General features: G+C 41.7%; 1 protein-coding gene across 2 annotated transcripts in view; it reads left to right on the top strand.

The window, feature by feature from the left end:
- The window catches only part of LOC118397520 (kin of IRRE-like protein 3), a 217389-nt gene that overhangs the window by 126728 nt on the left and 65759 nt on the right, over positions 1-24902 (top strand). For both annotated transcript variants that reach the window (XM_035792379.2, XM_035792378.2), the window contains exons 3-4: positions 6097-6246; positions 19210-19367. In XM_035792379.2, coding sequence (XP_035648272.1) covers positions 6097-6246; positions 19210-19367 — 308 coding nt within the window. The remainder of the gene's footprint in view (positions 1-6096; positions 6247-19209; positions 19368-24902) is intronic.

The raw sequence follows: 24902 nt of genomic DNA, 5'->3' as shown, positions 1-24902 counted from the left end.
CTATGTTCTATGTTTATGCTATATACTCTTCTATCCTGCTTCCACCCCTCACCTTCTTTAGGCATCAGCATGCCTCAGTTCGGCTGGCGCCTAGCCGAACTCAACAAGTGCTTGCCTACTCCCTTAAAACCTCTTGGAACTACCCATCCCGGATCCGGGAGAATTGTCATCAACTACACTAATTAGCATAGCGCAACGGTCAAAAAATATTACTAGAAAATATTTATATTCATGAAATCACAAGTGAAATATAGTGAAACATAGCTTAGCCTTTTGTTAATCACCCCGTCATCTCAGATTTTGAAATTATGCTTTACAGCCAAAGCAAGACAAGCGTTTGTGTAAGTTTATCGATAGCCTAGCATAGCATTATGTCCAGCTAGCAGCAGGAAGCTTGGTCACGAAAATCAGAAAAGCAATCAAATTAACCGTTTACCTTTGATGATCTTCAGATGTTTTCACTGACGAGACTCCCAGTTAGACAGCAAATGTTCCTTTTGTGCCATAAAGATATTTTTATACCCAAAATACCTTCTTTTGTTGAGAAATCCACCGGAAATAGCGGTCACGACAATTTTTTTCTCCAAATTATGTCCATAATATCGACAGAAACATGGCAAACATTTTTTAGAATCAATCCTCAAGGTGTTTTTCAAATATCATTCGATAATATTTCAACCGGGACAATTGGCTTTTCAGTAGGAGCGAGAGGAAAAATGACTACCTTTGTCTTTTACGATATAATCTGAGAGCCATCAGGTGGCCACTGACGCAATGTAGTCGTTTACGCTCATTCTTCAAAATAAAGGCCTGAAACTACGTCTAAAGGCTGTAGACACCTTAGGGAAGCCACAGAAAAAGGAATCTGGTTGATATCCCTTTCAATGGGCAATAGGGATGCATAGAAAGACAGGGGTTTCAAAATAAGAGTAACTTCCTGATTGGATTTTTCTCAGGATTTCGCCTGCAATATCAGTTCTGTTATACTCGCAGACAATATTTTTACAGTTTTGGAAACTTTAGAGTGTTTTCTATCCTATCCTCTCTATCCTCAATTATATGCATATTCTAGCATCTGGTCCTGAGAAATAGGCGGTTTACTTTGGGAACGTTATTTTTCCAAAAATAAAAATAGTGCCCCCTAGTTGCAAGAGTTTAGATTTCCGCTTGAAAAATGAGAAAAAAGCAGCAATAGTGATGTTCGTCCATTTTAAGACACCATAGCCAGTATATCTGTCATAAATGTTTATGTTTTTGCCAAAGAGATCTGCGTAGCGCAATTCTTCGTCTGACGAAGATTTTGGTGCAGTATTTTTCAATTACAAAATGTGCAGGAAAATGAGTCATCTCTAGTTGAATGACAACAAAGACTTTATTGAAGAATCGCGACTGTTGACCAATCACCGACAAAGAGGCTTAGGTGTTGACTCTGAACTTCGGCTTGCCTCCAGATAAGAGAAAACTACTGAACTGTTTCGGCTGGGAAGCATGAGGACGCCTTTAAAGATTAAAAGCTACATGTGGGTAGGTGAAATACAGAGTGGTTAAATCGGCTGTAACTCATTCCAATATCTGAAAATGAGGGCCACTTCATGGTCTAGCCATTGTATCTCCTAGTCCATTTGTTCTAATGTATTATATTCATATTTGGTGGCATGTGCTAAAACATACCTCTTTATATCCCCAGTTTTTAATACTAAGTCACTGAAAAATATTTGAAGAGAACATGACTCATTGATGGATGCAACGGAATAGATGTTTCATCCAGACATGTATTGGCAGTATTCCAACAGCGGGGTTGGCAGAGATTGTAGCTGGTTAGAGTGGAATACCATCTGATTTATAAAGTTCAGTTTGACTAACCACATCATTGGATAAAATGTTTAACTGTTGGCCTGGTTATGCTTAAACTCTCCACTCTATCGGGTTCTGTCATCAGTGAATTACAGGAGAACCTTAGGAGGAGAAAGCAATCTCTGCCAAGAAATACTGAACATTTTGGAGAATTTCACAAGCAGAGATTCTTGTTTAATTCACATTGCTCAAATAATTAGACAGAGTTCAGCCTTTAGAGAACTGTTCATGTTATTCATATTGAAACTTTGTACAGTTTTCCATAAATATTCACAATCAAACATATCCTTTTCTGACTTATTTTTTCTCAATGGGGAAATGCGCTCCTCGACACACTCTCAATGCAAATTTCAATAAGTGAAGTGTTTTCGAGCTCTCCCACTGGGCACACACTTGTTGAATCAACGTTGTTTCCACATCATTTCAATAAAATTATGCTGAACCAACGTGGAACATATGTTGAATTGTGCTGTAAAACTGTTAGGACTCCTGGACATACCTCTTCCTGCATTATTAAACTATAAATCTCACACCGCTGTGCTGCTAAAACACATCTCAATCTCTAGCCGTGCCTCTTCACCATTGCAATAAAACATACCGTCTCCCCAGAATACAGAAACCTCCTCAACCCCTATCACCACCAAGACAACATACTGGCTCTCCAGAATACAGAAACCTCCTCAACCCCTATCAACATCAATAAAACATGCTGGCTCTCCAGAATGCAGAAACCTCCTCAATCCTCTATCATCATCAATACAACATACTGGCTCTCCAGAATGCAGAAACCTCCTTAACCCCTATCATCATCAAGACAACATACTGGCTCTCCAGAATACAGAAACCTCCTCAACCCCTATCATCATCAATAAAACATGCTGGCTCTCCAGAATGCAGAAACCTCCTCAACCCCTTATCATCATCCATACAACATACTGGCTCTCCAGAACACAGAAACCTCCTTAACCCCTATCATCATCAATACAACATACTGGCTCTCCAGAATGCAGAAACCTCCTCAACCCCTTATCATCATCCATACAACATACTGGCTCTCCAGAACACAGAAACCTCCTTAACCCCTATCATCATCAATACAACATACTGGCTCTCCAGAATACAGAAACCTCCTCAACCCCTATCATCATCAATACAACATACTGGCTCTCCAGAATACAGAAACCTCCTCAACCCCTATCATCATCAATAAAACATGCTGGCTCTCCAGAATACAGAAACCTCCTCAACCCCTATCATCATCAATAAAACATACTGGCTCTCCAGAATACAGAAACCTCCTCAACCCCTATCATCATTCTCATCTACGGAATTCACTCTGCCAACATTATCATCCAGTGTTAAAACGTTAATTTCAACATGTAGTGTTTTTTTAACCCTTGTAATAAGAACATTTGTTTTCACGTTGGTGACACTAATAATTCAAAGACAGTTATACTGTATTGAAGTGACCTGCTACCCAATCTCATCTCATTTGAAAAATAATAGCCCATCTCAAATGAGCATTTGCGGTGCGTGGGTAAAATCACTGGGCCAGAAAAAGCCAGAAGAAATAAGCCATATTACAACCTATGTGTTATGAAAATTGCATTGTTGTGCTATAACCTGTTAGTCCAGATGCTTTGCCACCATGATATACAGTGGGGCAAAAAAGTATTTAGTCAGCCACCAATTGTGAAAGTTCTCCCACTTAACAAGATGAGAGAGGCCTGTAATTTTCTTAATAGGTACACTTCAACATTTCAACATCATCAAATCACCTATGCTTAGCCTAATATGGTGATAACTTAAAGATACCAAAAACGATTTAGTGCAATCAACGTAAGCTAAATATGATGTCAGCTATCCATGGTTCTGATTTCTGTATGTGTGTGCGTGTGTTCGTACAAGTACAAAAAACATGTTGACTCACCCTACTTGCAGAGAAACGCCAATGACATCCTCCTTTCTTTTATGTTGACTAAATGGTCTCTGACTCTGTCATACAGTACATGCTTTTTATTTTTTGGTCCTAAGCTACCTGGCTAAAATGCTTGCTCTTAGCCTAACTTCCATTCATGGCAGCTTGTTAACATGAATTAGCCTTCTACAGCCTTCTACAGCTAGCTACATATTGAACTTCCATCCTCTCAGGCCAGGGGCACAATGTATAAATTTATGGTTGGATCAGAATCACCGTTATAATCATTGGCCAGTACGAAGAATTAAGTAAAACCACAGTCCAAATCTCTATCTCCATCCATGGCTAATTTAGGAAAGGGACAATTTTAGCTAGCTAGCGAGCCACCGGAGGACAACACAACGAGATGCAACAATTCATGTTGTTTCTGTCAATGACGTTTGGCTCTCGATGTGATGTGATTGGAGTGAAGCCAAATCCAAACTGACTTCCCTCAACACTTATTTTTGTGCACCAGGACCATTTTATGTATTTGTATTTTGTTTTATTTCACCTTTATTTAACCAGGTAGGCAAGTTGAGAACAAGTTCTAATTTACAACTGCGACCTGGCCAAGATAAAGCAAAGCAGTGCGACACAAACAACAACACAGAGTTACACATGGAATAAACAAACAAACGTACAGTCAGTAACACAACAGAAAAAAATCTATAAACAGTGTGTGCAAATGAGGTAAGATTAAGGAGGTAAGGCAATAAATAGCCTGTAGTGGCGAAGTAACTACAATTTAGCAATTAAACACTGGTGTGATAGATTTGCAGAAGATGAATGTGCAAGTAGAGATACTGGGGTGCAAAGGAGCAAAAAATACAGTATGGGGATGAGGTAGTTGGATGGGCTATTTACAGATGGGCTATGTACAGGTGCAATGATCTGTGAGCTGCTCTGACAGCTGATGCTTAAAGTTAGTGAGGGAGATAAGAGTATCCAGCTTCAGTGATTTTTGCAATTCGCTCCAGTCATTGGCAGCAGAGAACTGGAAGGAAAGTTGACCGGAGGAGGAATTGGCTTTGGGGGTGACCAGTGAAATAGACCTGCTGGAGAGTGTGCTACGGGTGTGTGCTGCTATGGTGACCAGTGAGCTGAGATAAGGGGGGACTTTACCTAGCAAAGACTTATGGATGACCTGGAGCCAGTGGGGTTGGCTTCGAGTATGAAGCGAGGGCCAGCCAACGAGAGCATACACAGTGGTGTTTAGTATACAGGGCTTTGGTGACAAAACGGATGGCACGGTGATAGACTACATCCAATTTGTTGAGTAGAGTGTTGGAGGCTATTTTGTAAATGACATTGCCAAAGTCAAGGATCGGTAGGATAGTCAGTTTTGCGAGGGTTTGTTTGGCAGCATGAGTGAGGGATGCTTTGTTGCGAAATAGGAAGCCGATTCTAGATTTAATTTTGGATTGGGGATGCTTAATGTGAGTCTGGAGGAGAGTTTACAGTCTAACCAGACACCTAGGTATTTATAATTGTCCACATATTCTAAGTCGGAACCGTCCAGAGTAGTGATGCTGGACGGGCAGGCAGGTGCGGGAAGGTTCAGGCAGCGATCGGTTGAAGAGCATGCATTAAGTTTTACTTGCACTGAAGAGAAGTTGGAGTCCACGGAAGGGGAGTTGTATGGCATTGAAGCTCGCCTGGAGGTTAGTTAAACACAGTGTCCAAAGAAGGGCCAGAAGTATACAGAATGTTGTCGTCTACGTAGAGGTGGATCAGAGAATCACCAGCAGCAAGAGTGACATCATTGATGTATACAGAGAAAAGAGTCGGTTGTTGAGCTCATTCACAGGTTGAGCTCACTCAGTTTAGCTCAATGCTGATTGGCTATTATTTAATTATTTTTTTTATGATTACTTGCCCTTCAATGCTACGGGAATCAACAATGTCATACTCTTTTTGACCAGACAGCATCAGATAGATGGCCAACACATTTAGAGACTGGGGCGCTGTTTCTCTCTCTGATTGTGTTCTCCGGTGAGATACATTCAACGTCTTACAAACTGAAGAAAATCATGAAACAGAGCATTATTTTTATTGGTACATTTTTAATGCTTCCCTTGGCATCCATGAATACACGCCACTGCAAATGACCTAATGTTTAAGGTAACACAGTAGTCAACAATCTATATTGCACCATTGATCCTTTGATTGCCTATGTTCAGGCATTGTTGCCCATTTCATAGCATGTCAGTTGGATTGAAATTTGCTTATAAAGGTTGAAAGACCAGACTCCAAGTTCTGACAGGGAATGTGTTGTGTCCCAGGCTACCCTCGTTACACAGTGATTGGGGACCACAGTACAGGGGAACACCACCTCCGGATCCAACGTGTGGAGCTGATGGATGACGCTGTCTTTGAGTGCCAGGCAATCCAGGCAGCAATGAGGTCCCGTCCTGCCAGACTCACTGTGCTGGGTAAGTGAGGATTACATTTACACACAAATGCACACCACACATACATGCATACAGTAGACAAATGTACAGTAATGTGCACAGAGAAAATGGCAATAGAGGCAGGCAGTGACTTAGTAGCCACCTCAAACCAACCACAATGTCATATATGTAGTGCTTCTCCCTTCCCTCAAAACATTCAACATTCAAAATCCACTAAATCTGTGTACTGAATCAATGATTGTGCCAGAAAAGCCACAACTTTGTATTAGCATAACAGCAACTACCAAGATAATGCTACAGCAAATAGAAACAATACAGCATCTCTAAACTTTGCCAGTCCCTAATGTTTTTACTTTCATTTCTTAATATATATAATATAATAATAATATATGCCATTTATCAGACGCTTTTATCCAAAGCGACTTACAGTCATGTGTGCATACATTCTACGTATGGGTGGTCCCGGGGATCGAACCCACTACCCTGGCGTTACAAGCGCCATGCTCTACCAACTGAGCTACAGAAGGACCACTGAGCTACAGAAGGACCACTCCCAGCTGGCTTCAGTGTTAATTCTGAGAGGCTACTGGTTCTTCATTAAACTTTATTGGGTTATCATTCAGTTTGGCCAGTTCTGCTTTATTGGGCAGCATTAGTAAAATCACTGCTCACTCTTCTCTATCTCTTCTCTCTGCCCTCCACTCAGTATACCCTTCTGCTGTGGAGGATTATGGGTAATATGAGGGGGAGCTGGAGTCAATGACAGAGCCAGAGAATAAGGGAGAAGGACTGAGGGGAGAGGAGGAGGGAGAGTGGGAGGTTGTGGAGCAGAGTATCCTCACACGAGAGACTCATCCACCTTATTGATCTTCGCTAATGAAAAGTGAAACTAATGATCTGGAGGCAGCCAGAGAAAGGAGAGAGGGAAGACAAATTGCGACCCAACGTCTCTCACTGCCGCACCCCATGTAAATGGTTATGAATTAATAATTACAAGTTCTTTACCGAGAGTCAAAGGAACTTTACCCCGCTTCCCCTTCCTACCCTCCACCCTTTCAAAGTTAAGTTTATCTTCCACCAACCCCACCATTCAAGCATCTAAGTAGTTTGATCAAGGCCTCAGGGATAGGAGAAGGGTATGACACTAATGATTTAGGATCCATTGCTATACTGTACCCTCCATTTATTTGTGGTCTTTCTCAACTGTCTCCGTCAAAGGGACAGTTATAAATCATGCAGTGCCTTGTGTCACCATCGCAGATTTTAGAGAAACAACAAATGTCGGTACATATAAGTGTCGTGTCGGCCGAAAGCTTCAATTCTTGTTAATAAAGCTGCATTGTCCAATTTACAGTAGCTATTACTGCGAGGAGCAGAGCTCCGAACAACAAAACACTTTTTCACCTCAATAGGTTTATAAATTCACCTCTGAAGGTGAAATGTGCACTTGCATTTGAAATCTTGCTCTGATTTATCATCCAAAGGGTCCCAGAGATAACATGAAGTGTTGTTTTGTTAGATAAAATCATTTTCATGTCCTAAAAAGGTCCATATAGCATGCACGATCGATTTTGTATTCCCACAATTTGCAAACAAAGCAATCTGTGAAAATTGCATTTGTATGTATTCACCAGAGATCCTAGAACGTAATGAGACTTCACTATATCATTAGGGCTGTAGTTTATCCTACAGGACACCATATTTGGTCAGCGAGCGATCTCCTCATGGCACGCCGATGATGCGGGCGGTCTTCACATGAACGACTCTAACTTTGTCAAATAAGCACCAATCGGGGTCAAACAAACCATGCATCTGTCATAAAATGTAGCTACTAACCTTGTACGACTGCATGCCTTTTCATTTTGGACAGAAATTATACGAATATTCAGAGTTATGAAGTTATGAAAACGTGTTGTTTTAAAAATGTTGAACTTATAATATGGCTACTAATAATGGAAAAGCTAAATCAAAGTCCAAGTATTCAGATTTGACGATATTCTTGCAGAAAAACTGTAATATGAATGTGAATGTCTCCTTCACGATTTGCCAAAATGTACCTGGATGTCACACTAAATGTCATGTAGCTCGCTCATACTTCAAGTTATTCGTCTGAAACGTCTGAAACGTTGGACATATGCTGCTGCCATCTTTTGGACTCCATCGGAATTACAACCAGGGTGATGGCTGGAACTGGGTCCTTTCTGATGCATTTCAAAGTTGGTGGTAGAAAAAAACATTTAGGTTTTTTCTATGAATTTTCTTTTACCAGATCTATTGTGTTATATTCTCCTACATTCAGTTCACATTTCCACAAACTTCAAAGTGTTTCCATTCAAATGGTACCAAGAATATGCATATCCTTGCTTCTGGGCCTGAGCTACAGGCAGTTAGATTTGGATTAGATTTGTCATTTAGGCCAACATAAAAAAAGTGGGGCTATCCCTAAATTAATTCAATCTTGATGATAGTGTTGCTTTGGGGCTTGCTCAACATTGAGTTTAACTAAAGCATATTTTTCCTGTGCAGTACACTACTGCAACTGTTGATACATGACCAATAGTATATGGACGCTGGACTTGCTTCCATTCAGCCACGAGATCATTAGTGAGGTCGGACGATTAGGTCTGGCTCATAGTCTGCGTATGAATTCATCCCAAAGGTGTTCGAGGGGGTTGAGGTCAGGGCTCTGTGCAGGCCAGTCAAGTTCTTCCACACCAATCTCGACAAACCATTTCTGTTTGGAACTCGCTTTCTGCACGGGCGTATTGTCATGCTGAAAAAAGGGACCAAACTGTTGCCACAAAGTGTGCAATAGCGTTAAGATTTCCCTTCACTGAAACTGAGGGGCGTAGCCAAACCATGAAAAACAGCCCAAGACCATTCTTCCTCCTCCACCAAACTTTACAGTTGACACTGTGCATTCGGGCAGATAGAGTTCTCCTGGCTTCCACCAAACCTAGATTTGTCCGTCGGACTGCCAGATGGTGAAGCTTGATTCCACTGCTCCAGAGTCTTAACAGCGGCGAGCTTTACACCACTCCAGCCAACGCTTGGAATTGTGCATGGTGATCTTAAGCTTGTGTGCGGCTGCTTGGCCCTTTTCATGAAGCTCCCGACAAACAGCTATTCCAGAGGCAAGGCTTCCAGAGGCAGTTTGGAACTTGGTAGTGAGTGTTGCAACCGAGGACAGGCGGTTTTCACGCGCTACGATCTTCAGCACTTGACGGTCCCACTCTGTGAGCTTGTGTATATATAGTGTACGTTTTTAACCCAAGTCTGTTGAGCTGCAGTCACATTCACGACAATGTAAAGATGGCTCCTAAAAGGAAAGAGCTGTTTAAGCCCCATTAAAATGATTAATCATCAATAAACGAGGGGAGCCATTTGTCTCTATTCCTCTTTGGCTATTTGAGGGTGAAACACTTATCATCCTTTCTCATAAGCCCCGCCATAAGATGTTGTTTAGTCCCCTGCTTAGCTGGCTGACTCCTGAATACATTGTGAAGGAGGGCCCCCAGGCAGTCACACATGCAAGGCAATGTAATAAATATATGCAAGCCCCGTGTCACTGCAAACTCTAAGCTGTCAATTACCCGCCAGTGGTGACAGAGTGTGTCTATCGACTCGGAAGACAGTGACTGTCCGTCCACAGAGTGGAACAGTCTCCCTTCTCTCTTACCTGACTGTCAAATGAATCTAAAAACATTCCCCTACTCTCTCTCTCATCAGCCAATATATGTTCCAGCTCTACTGTTTTCTACATCAAAGGGAACTGTTTTCTTTATGACTTTGCTATTTACAGAAAAAAAGACACAGATTTGGAGTGCTTTTTTGTCACGCGATATTCTCACATAAGATTGGTACTGTGTCCATTTGTTCATTTATTACAGAAAGGCTTACAATTCTAGTCTTACAGGCAATTACCAGTCCATTGAATTCATAATCCTGAATCCTGATGTTCCAACAGAAAATCCTTGAAATACCCAGCAAAAAGTTAAAGGATACACAGTCTCTAACCTGACCTTACTCCTGTTTAAACATTAGCAAAACATTTGTGGGGGAGTTTGGAGTGTCTTAATTGAGTAGCATTAGGAGTAAAAAGTAAGCTTATCAAATAAATGTGGTATGAGGAAAACACCATAGAGGAATGAAAAGGGTCATCAATAATGTAACGAGGCATCAACTTCCCTACCCAGAAACGTTTCCCCTCTGGAAAATTGTCTTTCAACGTTGAACCCCATACCTGATTGCAATCATGGGATCCAGGTTGCAGCCATGGAGGCCAAGAGGCTTGAGGTTTGGTGAATTAGCCATGAAGGTCAAGAGTGATCTAGGGGTTATGGTCTGGGGGTAGTCCTGAGGCTAATTATATCCCCTTCAGCAAAGTAGCAGGCATCCAAACCAATACCTCAATGTGTTAACCTGGGGTAGGAAAGAAGGGGGAGGAATGGGCTCTCTGGAATAAGGTCTCTCCCCTTAAACAGATCTGTGAGACCAGGTAATCCTTTGTAAGAGAAATGTGCACCATTTACCATTTAGCGATGGAGAAAAAGTTGCTGCTTTTTTATAGAGTAGACCAACACTGAATGATGAGGACTGCTGTTGACTCTAATGTGACTTTTAGAGAGCTCATTGACATTCATCCTCTGACAAGTATTCTAATGAACCTTCATTCCTCATCAATCGCTTATGTTGATCGCTTTCCTTTGTTGTTCCTTCCCGTTCCTCGCTAGGTCTTGCTTTTTAATGCCGTAGCCCTCTGTGATCACAACATTTTATGCACTCCAAGATGAAAAACTACATTTAAGGCATGTAAAGTAATGCCACAAGGCCCTAATACATTCATAAGTATTCTCTGGGAATTTATGTTTTGATACTGCCCATTAGGAAATATTTACATTGCTGCAGATTAACTCCACAGAAAATACGAGGGCCAGATCTGTCCTCTGTTTTTCATTTGCTGTCAAGATAATTATTAATTAGATTCACACTGCTACGGGAAGATCAAGTTTCCTTAGCATGGAATTAATAACGGTGTCCCAGCCACTCTTCTGCCCTGGTTTGTAACTTTAGAGAGCATCCAGAGGCACACTGATTATTCATTTTTAATTACAAGAGTGCAAGATGTGAGATCTGACAAAACACTTCCTTAAAAGTGGAGCAGCCAAAGACAAGGAAGGGCACTCAGCTGTGTTGAATTCAGAGGCAAAAATCACATTTTCCAAGAAAGCTTGTTGATTATAATTCTCTGGCTGGTCTAGCCTTGCGCAGTGCCAGGGGTCATGGTGTGCCTCACAGCACAACGCTGGAATGGGGTAATCTAGTTATATCTAACTATGCACAGATAGTTTGCTTCCCAGTGTCCTCTTTTTACTGCTTGGAGCTAACATCTAGTCTTTTGTCTAGTTTTTCTTCCTGTGGTGAAATTGATTGTCTGTTCAACATGACCCTTTGTTATTTTTACTTTTCAATCCACCTCATCCTCTTGTCATTCCTTTGTCCTCCGAAAAATAGACTTACTTGACTTTCACACACCTTGGAGAGTGTAGGTCATCCACTAGATTTTTCCAATAGTGGTGGAGCAAACAATGCTGCTCTGCACTGCAGGGTCTTCTTAGCATGACATCTGATTAAGAAGTACTCTCTCTACTGAACTGCATCTAATGTCAACTTCGAAATTCTTCCGTCATAAGGTTATTCTATTACATTGCAATTTTTTAAAACTTTAAAGCAGTGATAGACAAAGGGGGAAAAAATGCAATCATTTAATGAAAAAGTGTCCTTCAACTGTAGTTGTTGAAGGTAAAACTGAATTTTGTCTCGCTCAAGGAACTCTATTGAAATCTTGACACTAAACCGAAGGGCAGTTTTATGAGGAACATTGTGTTTTTAACTAGACACAAACAAGAAGCAGTAATTGTCCCTAGGTCTCCTGTAGTTCAAACCACTGAATCCCACTTATGATTTATGAAATCATGCATTTCAAAATAGATGCACTATATGAAAATAGAAAGGACACAAAGTATATGCCTTATTGAAGAAGCACAAGGGGGAGAATGCAAGTTGATTGGTTTCCAGTAACAGTCACGACGGGAGCAGTATTTCCATCGGCAACACTTTTACCGTTCCAACTAATTAATGGAAGTGGTTTTATGCATTCCCCAGCTCTCTCTTTCTCCCTTTTTCTCTCTCTCTCTCTGAATGTTGCTCCTTGACTGTGCATGCCAAAATTGTAAAGTCTTGAAAGAAAATGTTGAAACACCTCATTAAGCAGTTTAAGTGTGCTAGTTTTCTGTATGTAACCAATTTATCTCTCACATAAGTCAATTTGGCTCTAGCCAAGAATGTCCGCTGAAGTAGGGCCAGATCAGAACCCCCTGATCAGCAGTCCTTTTGTTAGATATATGGCTCTTCCATTTTTATCTTGCGAACACTACCCTGATTTACATGAAAGTACATTACTGAGATCTAAGATAAAGAGAACATCTATAATATCACGGACTCTATGAACAGCTGTATGTTAATACCCAACAGATTGCATGTAAGACATGGTTTGAGTGTTTTAAAAGGGAGGGGTACTTTTAAACACACACACAGCTGTGTTTTGAAATCTTTTCAAAATCAATATGTCATGTTCAGTAATAAATGATCATAACAAAAACGATTATTGACTTAAACAAATCTAGAACTGGAAGAGATGAGAGCTTGATTGACACTCTATAAGGAACAATCCATTTCGATAACATTTAATCTGAAGGTATATATTAACAGGAGTCTGTTTTTACATTTCATGCAAAATGACAGCCACATTGCTACAGAAACGAACACACACACACAAACACGGCAATGTCAGTGCCCTCCCAATCTGTTGAGAGCAACTTTAGCGCTACACATCGCTGCTCGGTGACGGAGCCATCTCTGCACGCTGCTGACAGCTCTGGCATCTCACCACTCCTCCCATATCTCCAGAAAACCTCCTCATCCCTGCCTTCACTCTCCCTCTGTTGGTCAGCATACACACACCTACACCACCTACACCACCCACCCACACACACACACACACACACACACACACACACACACACACACACACACACACACACACACACACACACACACACACACACACACACACACACACACACACACACACACACACACACACACACACACACACACACACACACACAGTCATATCGTCATACCTCACATTAATCTCTCTATCACTGATCATCTAACACAGCCAGTATTAGCAGAGTGGGAGAGATAGAGACAGTCTGTGTGAGCCAAGATCTTGTGCCCTACAAACAGGTGTATGGTGACAGCACTTGAAGAGGCCTGTGATTTGGGCCAGTGAGCCACGTATGTCTCTTGTCTTCCACCTACGATGGATCGTTCTTTTCGCCCTTCTCTTTTGTGATCTATCTATCACAACCTCTGCAAGCTGCCAGGGCGCCGTCGAATTGGGGTGACAGGTGTCTGGTGCGAGCATTCTGCCGAAACCGGCGGGGCGAGCCGACCCATTGTTGTTCCAGACATGTCGGCAGAAGCCCAGCACTATGCACACTGCATTTCCAGACACTGTCGGCAGAAGCCCAGCACTGTGTACACTGCATTTCCAGACACTGTCGGCAGAAGCCCAGCACTGTGCACACTGCATTTCCAGACACCCCACCCCACCCCCTCCCCATCTCAGAGCTCTTCTGAGGTTACCCCTCTCAATCACCCACCTCCAAATTGCCTTTTGAACCCACTCTCCTGTTCCTGGAAGGCTGTGTGTAGGACTATAGGCTGTTTGGAGAATGTTCCTCAGCCTGGCTTTGGTTGTTTATGACTCAGGTTGTCCGCCATCAGCAGAGCCCCAATGGTAATAGACTGGCTTTACTTCTCTTCCAGTTCTGGCGCCGTCAGGGTGTTTTCTCAGACCAGGCTAATCCCAGAGGTTCTGAGGTATTGAAATGTCTCCCAGGACACAGGGCAGGTTTATACTCTAGGTTTATTCGGACAAGCCCTGCCTATAACAGACTTACTGTCACACATGGTTGGGTTAATTACAAATCCATATGCCTTTGTCTCATTTATAGATATCTTTGATTATACACTAAAAATAAATGAGCTCACTAAAACACAATCAATCCGACCTGCCCTCTTCTCCCCAGCCTGCTCTGAGTTTTATGGTAAAACATGGCTCTGAGATCTGGGTTGGGCAAAAACCTGAAACAAACCATAGTGCTATCTCTCTCAGGAAGGGGCGATGCAATTCCATTAAACTCCATTGCTCCTTTAATGAACTTCTTATCTGAGGCAGAGGGCTGGGCTAATGGAAGTTGTGACAGACTGTGTGCCCCCTCAAAACCCCCATCGCCTAGTAGTCTCACTCCCTGAAAAAGGTTGCATGGCCCAGGTGACAGACAGGCACATCATAATCATCCAGATAACCATTAAAGGTGAGAAAAAGTAATAAGCAAGGTACATTTAGAGGTAAAATGTTAATACATGCCTGAGATCCCTCCTCCAGAGCAGGAAGGAAAAACAGGGAAACTAGCAGTATGAGCCAAGTAAGAGGAGAACACATACTATAGAACTAATCTCCTATTGATTAATCTACTCCTTTGAAGAAAACCCACAGAATCTCTCTTCCACGTCATATCTCAGACAACAAGAGGATGTTTTGCCCTCAAATCTAGGAGTTGAGAAACTATTGAGCAGTGTGTATGTTTGTATGAGTGTGGAAGTGTGTGGTGTGAGATTGCATTATACTCTCCCAGAGTGAAGTGGGGAAAGAGGAAGTATTTCAGCAAGCCAGCTGGTAATTAAAGAGGCGCAATCAATCCGAGCCGCTGACCGGCTCGTGAGAAATCCATCACGAGGCCGCAGTAAAGCGCTAATTTGGAACCATTAGGGGCTGCCGAGTTTGCAAACAGGACTGTAATGATGATGACTGGCGTGGTTCGAGGCCTTTGTGCGGCTGTCAGACTGGCCCACAAGAGGGACGGTTGTGGAGAGATGGCTTAACAGCAACCCAGTATGGAGAGAGAGAGAGAGAGAGAGAGAGGGAACTGGAATTGCACTTCCTTTTGTAACTTTTCTGGCTGTTAGACTGTGACTTACAATAGGCTACTCTTTACTGTTGCTTTACTGTCCACTGTAGCAGGTCCACTGTGGAATGTACAAACGTAGATCTATGGCTTGTGAGGTAGAGCGGTTGAGGTAAACTACCTGCCCATTGTTTAGTCATGCAGTGCTTACAGTACATCTGAGTTAGCCTTTGTTTTGTGAGGGGATTGCCCCTACGTCCCTAAAAGGGAAACCGAAAGTGGGAGATGGAGGAGTGCAGATGGAGAGCATGCCACCTGTGCCAATGACTTAGCAAAGAGATTACACTGGCTCTCATTCTACTCAGAGATCCTCGGTGTCATCCCTGTGACAGATATCACACACATGGAGGAAATGAAAAAAGTCCTGTCGGAGGCAGCCAAGCGAGTCTTTCACCCTCTTTGTCTGTTTTCCATCCACCCTTGACACATCACCGCCTGTCTCCCAGAGCAGAGCACACGGCCTGAAAGCATAACGACAATCTGTGCGTCTTGCCATGGACCTCAGCGTATGGAGATTACCATGCATTAAATGTTAACCTTCACTACAGCGGCACTCAGATAAACTATTATTAACTTTACAGGTCAAGATGGGTCAATAATATCTCTAGGAGAGGGGTTGAAAGTAGCCTTTAAATTATTACACTCTTTCATATTCTGTAGTGGCATCACATCACTTCCTGGCTGTACTGTACCTACTGGGCACAGTCATCAATTCAATGTCTGTTCTACGATGGTCCAACATAACTTTATTGAATTGACGTGGAAACAACATTGATTCAAGCAGTGTGTGCCCAGTGGGTAGCTGGTTTCTGGAAGCCTTGAGCTGTCATGTTCTGTTTTAGAAAGTCAACACATTTTACCTGGATTAGTTCACAGCCATTGCTCTTCCTTGATGGCCTGGTATTGTGACTGGAGTGGTGACAGTCAATACCAGCCTGAATCCACAACCCACTTACTCCATCTTTAATATGCATCTCTGTGCTGTCATCAGTCACATAATGTTAGGCTCTCAGAGAGCTCCAAATGGAGCAGTTTTTCTATTCAATTTGCCCCTTCAGAAGATGGAAGCTATGCATACCTCAAACAACCTGACAGTTAGTTAATGTTTCAGCAGCATTGAGTGAGCGCTGACAGCAAGCCAATAACACCAGATCTCTAGAAGCATCTCTCCATCTCTGTTGCTCACTATTTCATATTTTCATAAACCAATGAGAGGGTTGATATGGCTTCTCTCATTCTGGTGACAAAGAGAAGGAACAAGCTTGTTTCCAATCTTAAACCACAATATTACCATACTACAATATACTGTATATCCATTTGTTCAGTTCCGTAAATATCTTCGTATTCTAAATAAGACCTAGTATTTCTATCTTCCACCAACTTGTGTAACTTCAAATCGTGAAGAACACCAGATCAAAAGGACATATACTAACCACAGTATTTTCTGTTCAAACAAAACGTTTCACACTATATCACTGTTTCCAAAGCCATTTGACGAGGCAGGAATGTGTCTCTGGGTCTGGTCTAGAAACAGGTTGGAGAATCACCTGGGAGCTGAGTCACAAGGCTTAGTCGGACTGAACTGGCAAAGCAGAAAAGCAGCCCTATTCCCAACGCTCCCCTGCTGCAAAATCTCACACTTTGTCATAGTGTGTCACCGGTACTATACAGCCCTGCCTTTTTAATTGCTTGTCCTAAGGAAGGAGGATGTGGGTGGAAACAGGGGAAAGCATCAGTTATATTTAGTCTGCAGTTTTCATTCCTTTCATAACCAAAAAATACAATTAACTAGAGGCAGTAAAAATAACCTGTATGAGCTTCCTTCCTGAGTTTGGATGTTACAGCAGCTCTATTTTATGTCAGACGGTGACACAGTCCTTGTTGATCATCCATAGGTCTGCTATGAGTCCCTCAGGATGTTAACGAGGCATGGCTCCCTGTTCCTATTTTACTTAACTAGGCTAGTCAGTTGAGAACCAATTCTTATTTACAATGACGGCCCACCCCAGCCAACCCCTAACCCAGACGGCGCTGGGCCAGTTGTGCGCCGCCCTATGGGACTCCCATCACAGCCAGTTGTGATACAGCCTGGAATCAAACCAGGGTCTGTAGTGACACCTCTAGCACTGAGATGCAGTGCCTTAGACAGCTGCCCCACTCAGGGGCCCTTTAAATGTTCCTGGGGAATGGCTGAAAGTGTAGATCCTGTTGAAAGTGAGTAGTTTAGTACTGTAAGTCATGAATGGAAGATCAACCATCAAAGTGATGCTCTGGAACTTTTGTATAATTTCAGCCAGTAGTGCTCATGAGCCAAAACAGGTCCCCATTTTTTGTGTACTACAGTAAGTCATCCAATTCTGTGTAGCTTCATCCATTTCGTATTATATGTTACGCCCTGTAATTTGTATTTATATATATTGTTTTAATACAATTTGTACAATATGTTATGAATTTGTTGTGCTTAAGATCCCTGACTGCATCTTTAACCTTTAGCATTCAATGAGTCAGTGACAAAGCAGAACAGGAATATGTCCCCTTTCAACAACAACAAAATGTATAACTGTGTTGTATGTATAGGCAATCAAACCTTTCACTAGAATTGACAGATTGCTAGGGAATTGCGGTCAGTCGTCATCTCATAAGCAGAAAAGAGACAGATAGAGGAAAAGAGTGGTGGATGACTGCAAAATGCAGATCCGTGAATTGGGCTCCCGAGTGGCGCAGCGGTCTAAGTCACTGCATCTCAGTGCTAGAGGCGTCACTACAGATCCAGGCTGTATCACAACCAGTCGTGATTGGGAGTCTCAGAGGGCAGCGCACAACTGGCCCAGCGTCGTCCAGGTTTGGCCGGTGTAGGCCATCATTGTAAATAAGAACTTGTTCTGAACTGGCTTAAATAAAAAGAAATAGGCCATTATCCATAAAACAATTCAACAGTGTATCCATAGCTCACCTTTTTCATTCCAAGCCTTGGCTGTTTGACAGAAGACCCCCGCCCACCTTCTCTCTCCGACCCTCTCACTCTCACAGGCAAATATGCCAGCTGCTCGCAGCCTTTGATTTCATCATGCCCCAGATCTGCACTGTAATGAGCGTGCAGGCCAATCAATAATTCACTGGAGTTTGAATAATAACAGGGTGATCAGCATGTGTGTAAAAAGAGGCGTGTAATCAGTGCCATTTTCAGGGGCCTGCATTCTGCATTCATCCACCACTCTCTTCCTCTATCTATCTATTACCGCTTATGAGATGATGACTTGACTGCCATTCCCTGGCAATCTGTCAATTCTAGTCAAAGTTTTGATTGCTTCAATTGCCTTTATGTACGGACAAGTCATGATTAAAATGCACCGGTGTCTGTATCATCCATTCACATTGTCAGTAACAGCACAAAGCTGAACTGTGCTTTGGATTTCTTAGGGCTCTTATTCAGAGTCTATTGTTGGCTACACTCCAGACATATGATGTGACCAAAGTCTGCCCAATACGGCTCTGACATCTCTGCATCAGTGACCATGGACACCAGAGATTTCAATCTCACAGGAGAGAAAATGGACAAAAGAAACTGAAACCCCTCACCTCACCTGTCATTCATAAAGCTATATTGTATTTGAAGTAATCTCCCTGTCCTTGGCTCACACAGGTATTACTCAAAAAGTGAGAACAAGCTGTTTTACACAGTCCCACAGATATTATATGAACCTTCTTATGTCCAAGACATATCTTCTATCAATCCAATGGATGAGTCTGAGGTTTGATCAAATACCTTCATCATTGAAAAGAATGACACTCTGGCTTGAAGAAACAGTTGTTGTTGTATACAAGTATATGCTATTACATGTTTATAAAGTAGCTACAACACAATGCCTTTCTGTTTTCCCTCCAGTGCCTCCTGAGGACCCAGTGATCAGTGGTGGTCCGGTGGTGAGCCTGAGAGCAGGAGATCCCCTAAACCTGACCTGCCACGCTGACAACGCCAAGCCAGCCGCATCCATCATCTGGATCCGCAATGGAGAGGTCCTCAATGGAGCCATGTACTCCAAGGTAAGCATCGAGGTGTGTAATACACAGTTTGTTTTTTAAGGGTGGAGGGAGGGCTGGGGCTTTTGAGGGGGGAGTGGTTAAACACTTACCCATTCCCATAGGTAGAAAGCAAAAGCCCTCAAACACTATTTCTTCCATGTAATAGTTTAAATCACTCATCAAATTCCAGTTGATGCTAGTCAATCCTTCCCTTGAAATTTGTTGTGAATAGCCACTTTAAGAGCACTAGCCGTCTGTAACGGGTGATTTCTTGTGCCATCTGTAAACTGTGCCTCAGCATTCAGCCTAGATTGATTGGAATAAAATCCCCCGAAAATACAGTGTCTTCTCTGGGATGTCTAAAGGATGTTTGTCCTCTTTGCCCAGCTAATGCCTCTACTCAAACAAGCAGATGGTGAGCAATAAGAATGCAAGTCGGTGACTCTCCAGCACCTTTGCTGTCTCCTAGGTGCCATGCTTCTCTCTTTTCAGTGGCAGGGTCCATAAAGAGATCTGTTCGGTAACTTCTCTATTGGAGAAGCCGTCCCTGATCTGTGGTATTCAGAGAAGATGCTCTGTCAACCAACCCTCGCCTTCAACTCAACCATCACCGCACACAATGCCACACCAGACTGCCAGCTGGCCCCTCTGGCAAGTCAATGACACTAACCCGCGGGCTGAACATGTAATCAATGTCACTATCTGAATTTCCATATAAACAAGGAGAGCGAGCGGGCAGCAACTCTCTCTCCACTGTCTCATCCCGTTATCGGCTTTTTTCAAAGAGCAGATAAATGCCATTGATTGGGCTGGGATATGGCACAAGCCCAATTGAATAAAACAAGGTGCCGTTTGCTAATAGTAAGGGGGATAGCGTGCTTCCTACATACTCTTCCTCTTTCTGAAACAGCAGCAGCAGTGATGTGGGGACATTGTAGCCCAGCTGATGGATGGCAGCAGCAGCTCAGCCATGCAGTCTCTAGCCACAGCCTTCTCCTAATATCACTACCATTAAAAATAAATGTGTTCAATTAAAAGTGGATGATTGTCTCGTGAGAAATGTAGCTTTTGAGAGGATAATTGGCTGTCCTGCCCCACCTCGACCCTCGCCTCGCTCCACACCCCACAGATGATGGGCCAGATGCGCCAGAGTAAGAAGGTAGTTTCCTGATGCATGGCTTCCTCTACTCTACAAGAATGGCTTTGACCCCTATAGGTCTCAGAATGACCTCCCTCAAAATCCTAATGGATCAGTTATTTGCCATTTATCTTTAAGTAAGTTGTTACTTTGTGATAAGTACTTGGACCTGGTATGGTCTGACTGTATGAAGCAGTCATTCAAAAGATCTGGTTATACTGCATGTGAATGGCATTGAGTATGGGCTTGACCTGGTACCTATGGATGAGGATTGTTATACTCATTGCATACTGTACATTGTGAGGAGGCCCAGTACAAGCTTCAGATGATTGAAAATCTGAATTTGAGAACAAGGGAGAATATCCAAATCCTAACCGTCTCATATTCAGTTCCATTCCACGGGGGACTAGTACGAAAAAAGTAGGAAAATGAATGCACTCACTACTGTAAGTCAAATTGGATAAGGGTGTCTGCTAAATGACTAAAATGTATCATGTAAATGTAAACCCAAACCACATTTCAGTCAGCTCCTTATGGATGGACTGATGAAAAATTGTAAGTGGTGTCATCATAGTAACTTCCACAGGGCTGAGGGAATTCATTATTCTGTGAGAGCATTCAAATGCATGACACCAGAAAAGAAGTTCTGCTTATCGTCCCTCTCTTCCTCCACAGATAAGTTTCCCTGCTCTTTCCTCCCCTACTCCCCCACAAACCTTCAAAGACGCTTCTTTATCTGTCTCTCGATTTCATTATTTTCCTCCCAACCTTCATCTCAGCAAAGTTTTCTGTATAATTAGAGAGATTTTCTTTTAACCCTCCTGTTGTGTTCGTTTCATGTTAATAAATCCTGTGTTCCCAGTCCAAAATGACCTCCCCATTTTAGCTGATTATAAATCCATAATAATACATGTATTATAACCTAATGTTGTGTTAGATCTTCTTATCAACTTAAGTTATTGTGAACATAACAAGTTTTGAACTTATATTTGCTATTTATGGCCTGTAGCTTATACAACTTGTTTGTGAGTTTAAAAAAAAGCATAATGTATGGATTATTTTGACTATAACAAATACTCAGATGAAACATATTGTGCTCTTTACCACAGACTACTTTGTGTCAAAGTGTAACAAGGACTCGCTCCTCACCAGTGTCATGATCAAAGATATGATCAAGAGCCTCAGATACTGTATTTTTGTTCATTGTGCTGCCACAGAATGAATTGTGAGCAAGACCTCAAAAAAGCATTATATGCCAAAGCTGAGAGTAAAGTTCTACATATTATTGAAACAATGTTGCGATTGTTTGTGAGAATTCCAACAGGTGTGGCTCCCGTGGGGGAAAAGTTCCCATGAGGATTGCCATGGAAGCCAAGAAGGGGAGTGAGGTTTGAGTGTGTGTGTGTGTGTGTGTGTGTGTGTGTGTGTGTGTGTGTGTGTGTGTGTGTGTGTGTGTGTGTGTGTGTGTGTGTGTGTGTGTGTGTGTGTGTGTGTGTGTGTGTGTGTGTGTGTGTGTGTGTGTGTGTGTGTGTGTGTGTGTGTGTGTGTGTGTGTGTGTGTGTGTGTGTGTGTGTGTGTGTGTGTGTGTGCGTGCGTGCCCTGGAACACACATGCATGTGGGGGTCTGGGAGAGGAACTGTGTCCATCTGATGACTGGGCATGTGCCTGAACTCAATTTTATACACTAATTGTAGTCTCACTCATTCATTTCTAATTACCAGTCATTTTTGACCGGGAACATCACAGGCGTACAAAGGTTAAATAAAACACCCAAAATGTAATGAAAATCATCAACATTTATATGGTGTATTCAGATACCCTGTGTGGACAAAGTCATGGAACATTTATGACAGTCAGATTAAATTAACTACATTTTTCAGAGAGAAAACTTGTAAATCGGTCCAATTCGAGGGGAACACAGCAGGAGGGTTAGTAGTAATGCTCAATACCAAGTGAGGCTGTGGGAAATCATCCCGGGAAAAAGTAACTGATTAATTTTAAAGAGTGTATAATACATGTCACATTTTTCATACTCAAGAGACAGGTAGAGTTCCCAGTACTTTCCCTGCATAATAATCTATAGTTCCCAGTACTTTCCCTGCATAATAATCTATAGTTCCCAGTACTTTCCCTGCATAATAATCTATAGTTCCCAGTACTTTCCCTGCATAATAATCTATAGTTCCCAGTACTTCCCCTGCATAATAATCTATAGTTCCCAGTACTTCCCCTGCATAATAATCTATAGTTCCCAGTACTTCCCCTGCATAATAATCTATAGTTCCCAGTACTTTACCTGCATAATAATCTATAGTTCCCAGTACTTTCCCTGCATAATAATCTATAGTTCCCAGTACTTCCCCTGAATAATAATCTATAGTTCCCAGTACTTTCCCTGCATAATAATCTATAGTTCCCAGTACTTTCCCTGCATAATAATCTATAGTTCCCAGTACTTTCCCTGTATAATAATCTATAGTTCCCAGTACTTTCCCTGTATAATAATCTATAGTACCCCTTAATTTCCCTGCATAATAATCTATAGTTCTCAGTATTTTCCCTGTATAATAATCTATAGTTCCCAGTACTTTCCCTGTATAATAATCTATAGTACCCCTTAATTTCCCTGCATAATAATCTATAGTTCCCAGTATTTTCCCTGTATAATAATCTATAGTTCCCAGTACTTTCCCTGTATAATAATCTATAGTACCCCTTAATTTCCCTGCATAATAATCTATAGTACCCAGTACTTTCCCTGCATAATAATCTATAGTACCCCTTCCTTTCCCTGCATAATAATCTATAGTACCCCTTACTTTCCCTGCATAATAATCTATAGTACCCCTTACTTTCCCTGCATAATAATCTATAGTACCCCTTCCTTTCCCTGCATAATAATCTATAGTACCCCTTACTTTCCCTGTATAATAATCTATAGTACCCCTTACTTTCCCTGTATAATAATCTATAGTACCCCTTACTTTCCCTGCATAATAAACAATAGTACCCCTTACTTTCCCTGCATAATAATCTATAGTACCCTTACTTTCCCTGCATAATAATCTATAGTACCCTTTACTTTCCTGCATAATAATCTATAGTTCCCAGTACTTTCCTGTATAATAATCTATAGTACCCCTTACTTTCCCTGCATAATAATCTATAGTACCCTTACTTTCCCTGCATAATAATCTATAGTACCCCTTACTTTCCCTGTATAATAATCTATAGTACCCTTACTTTCCCTGCATAATAATCTATAGTACCCCTTACTTTCCCTGTATAATAATCTATAGTACCCCTTACTTTCCCTGTATAATAATCTATAGTACCCCTTACTTTCCCTGCATAATAATCTATAGTACCCCTTACTTTCCCTGCATAATAATCTATAGTACCCCTTACTTTCCCTGCATAATAATCTATAGTACCCCTTACTTTCCCTGCATAATAATCTATAGTACCCTTACTTTCCCTGTATAATAATCTATAGTACCCCTTACTTTCCCTGCATAATAATCTATAGTACCCCTTACTTTCCCTGCATAATAATCTATAGTACCCCTTACTTTCCCTGTATAATAATCTATAGTACCCCTTACTTTCCCTGCATAATAATCTATAGTACCCCTTACTTTCCCTGCATAATAATCTATAGTACCCCTTACTTTCCCTGCATAATAATCTATAGTACCCCTTCCTTTCCCTGCATAATAATCTATAGTACCCCTTACTTTCCCTGCATAATAATCTATAGTACCCCTTACTTTCCCTGCATAATAATCTATAGTTCCCAGTACTTTCCCTGTATAATAATCTATAGTACCCCTTACTTTCCCTGCATAATAATCTATAGTACCCCTTCCTTTCCCTGCATAATAATCTATGGTACACCTTACTTTACCTGCATAATAATCTATTGTACCCCTTACTTTCCTCGCATGATAATCTATAGTTCCCTGCATAATAATCTATAGTACCCTTACTTTCCCTGCAATAATAATGATCTATAATCTATAGTACCCAGTACTTTCCTGCATAATAATCTATAGTAATAATCTATAGTACCCTTACTTTCCCTGCATAATAATCTATAGTACCCCTTACTTTCCCTGCATAATAATCTATAGTTCCCAGTACTTTCCTGTATAATAATCTATAGTACCCCTTACTTTCCCTGCATAATAATCTATAATAATCTATAGTACCCTTTACTTCCCTGCATAATAATCTATAGTACCCTTACTTTCCTGCATAATAATCTATAGTACCCTTACTTTCCCTGCATAATAATCTATAGTACCCAGTACTTTCCCTGCATAATAATCTATAGTACCCTTACTTTCCCTGCATAATAATCTATAGTACCCTTACTTTCCCTGCATAATAATCTATAGTACCCCATTACTTTCCCT

This window comes from Oncorhynchus keta, chromosome 18 (assembly GCF_023373465.1).
Source record: "Oncorhynchus keta strain PuntledgeMale-10-30-2019 chromosome 18, Oket_V2, whole genome shotgun sequence".
NCBI classification, from domain to species: domain Eukaryota; kingdom Metazoa; phylum Chordata; class Actinopteri; order Salmoniformes; family Salmonidae; genus Oncorhynchus; species Oncorhynchus keta.
This window is presented reverse-complemented; position numbering and strand designations above follow the sequence as displayed.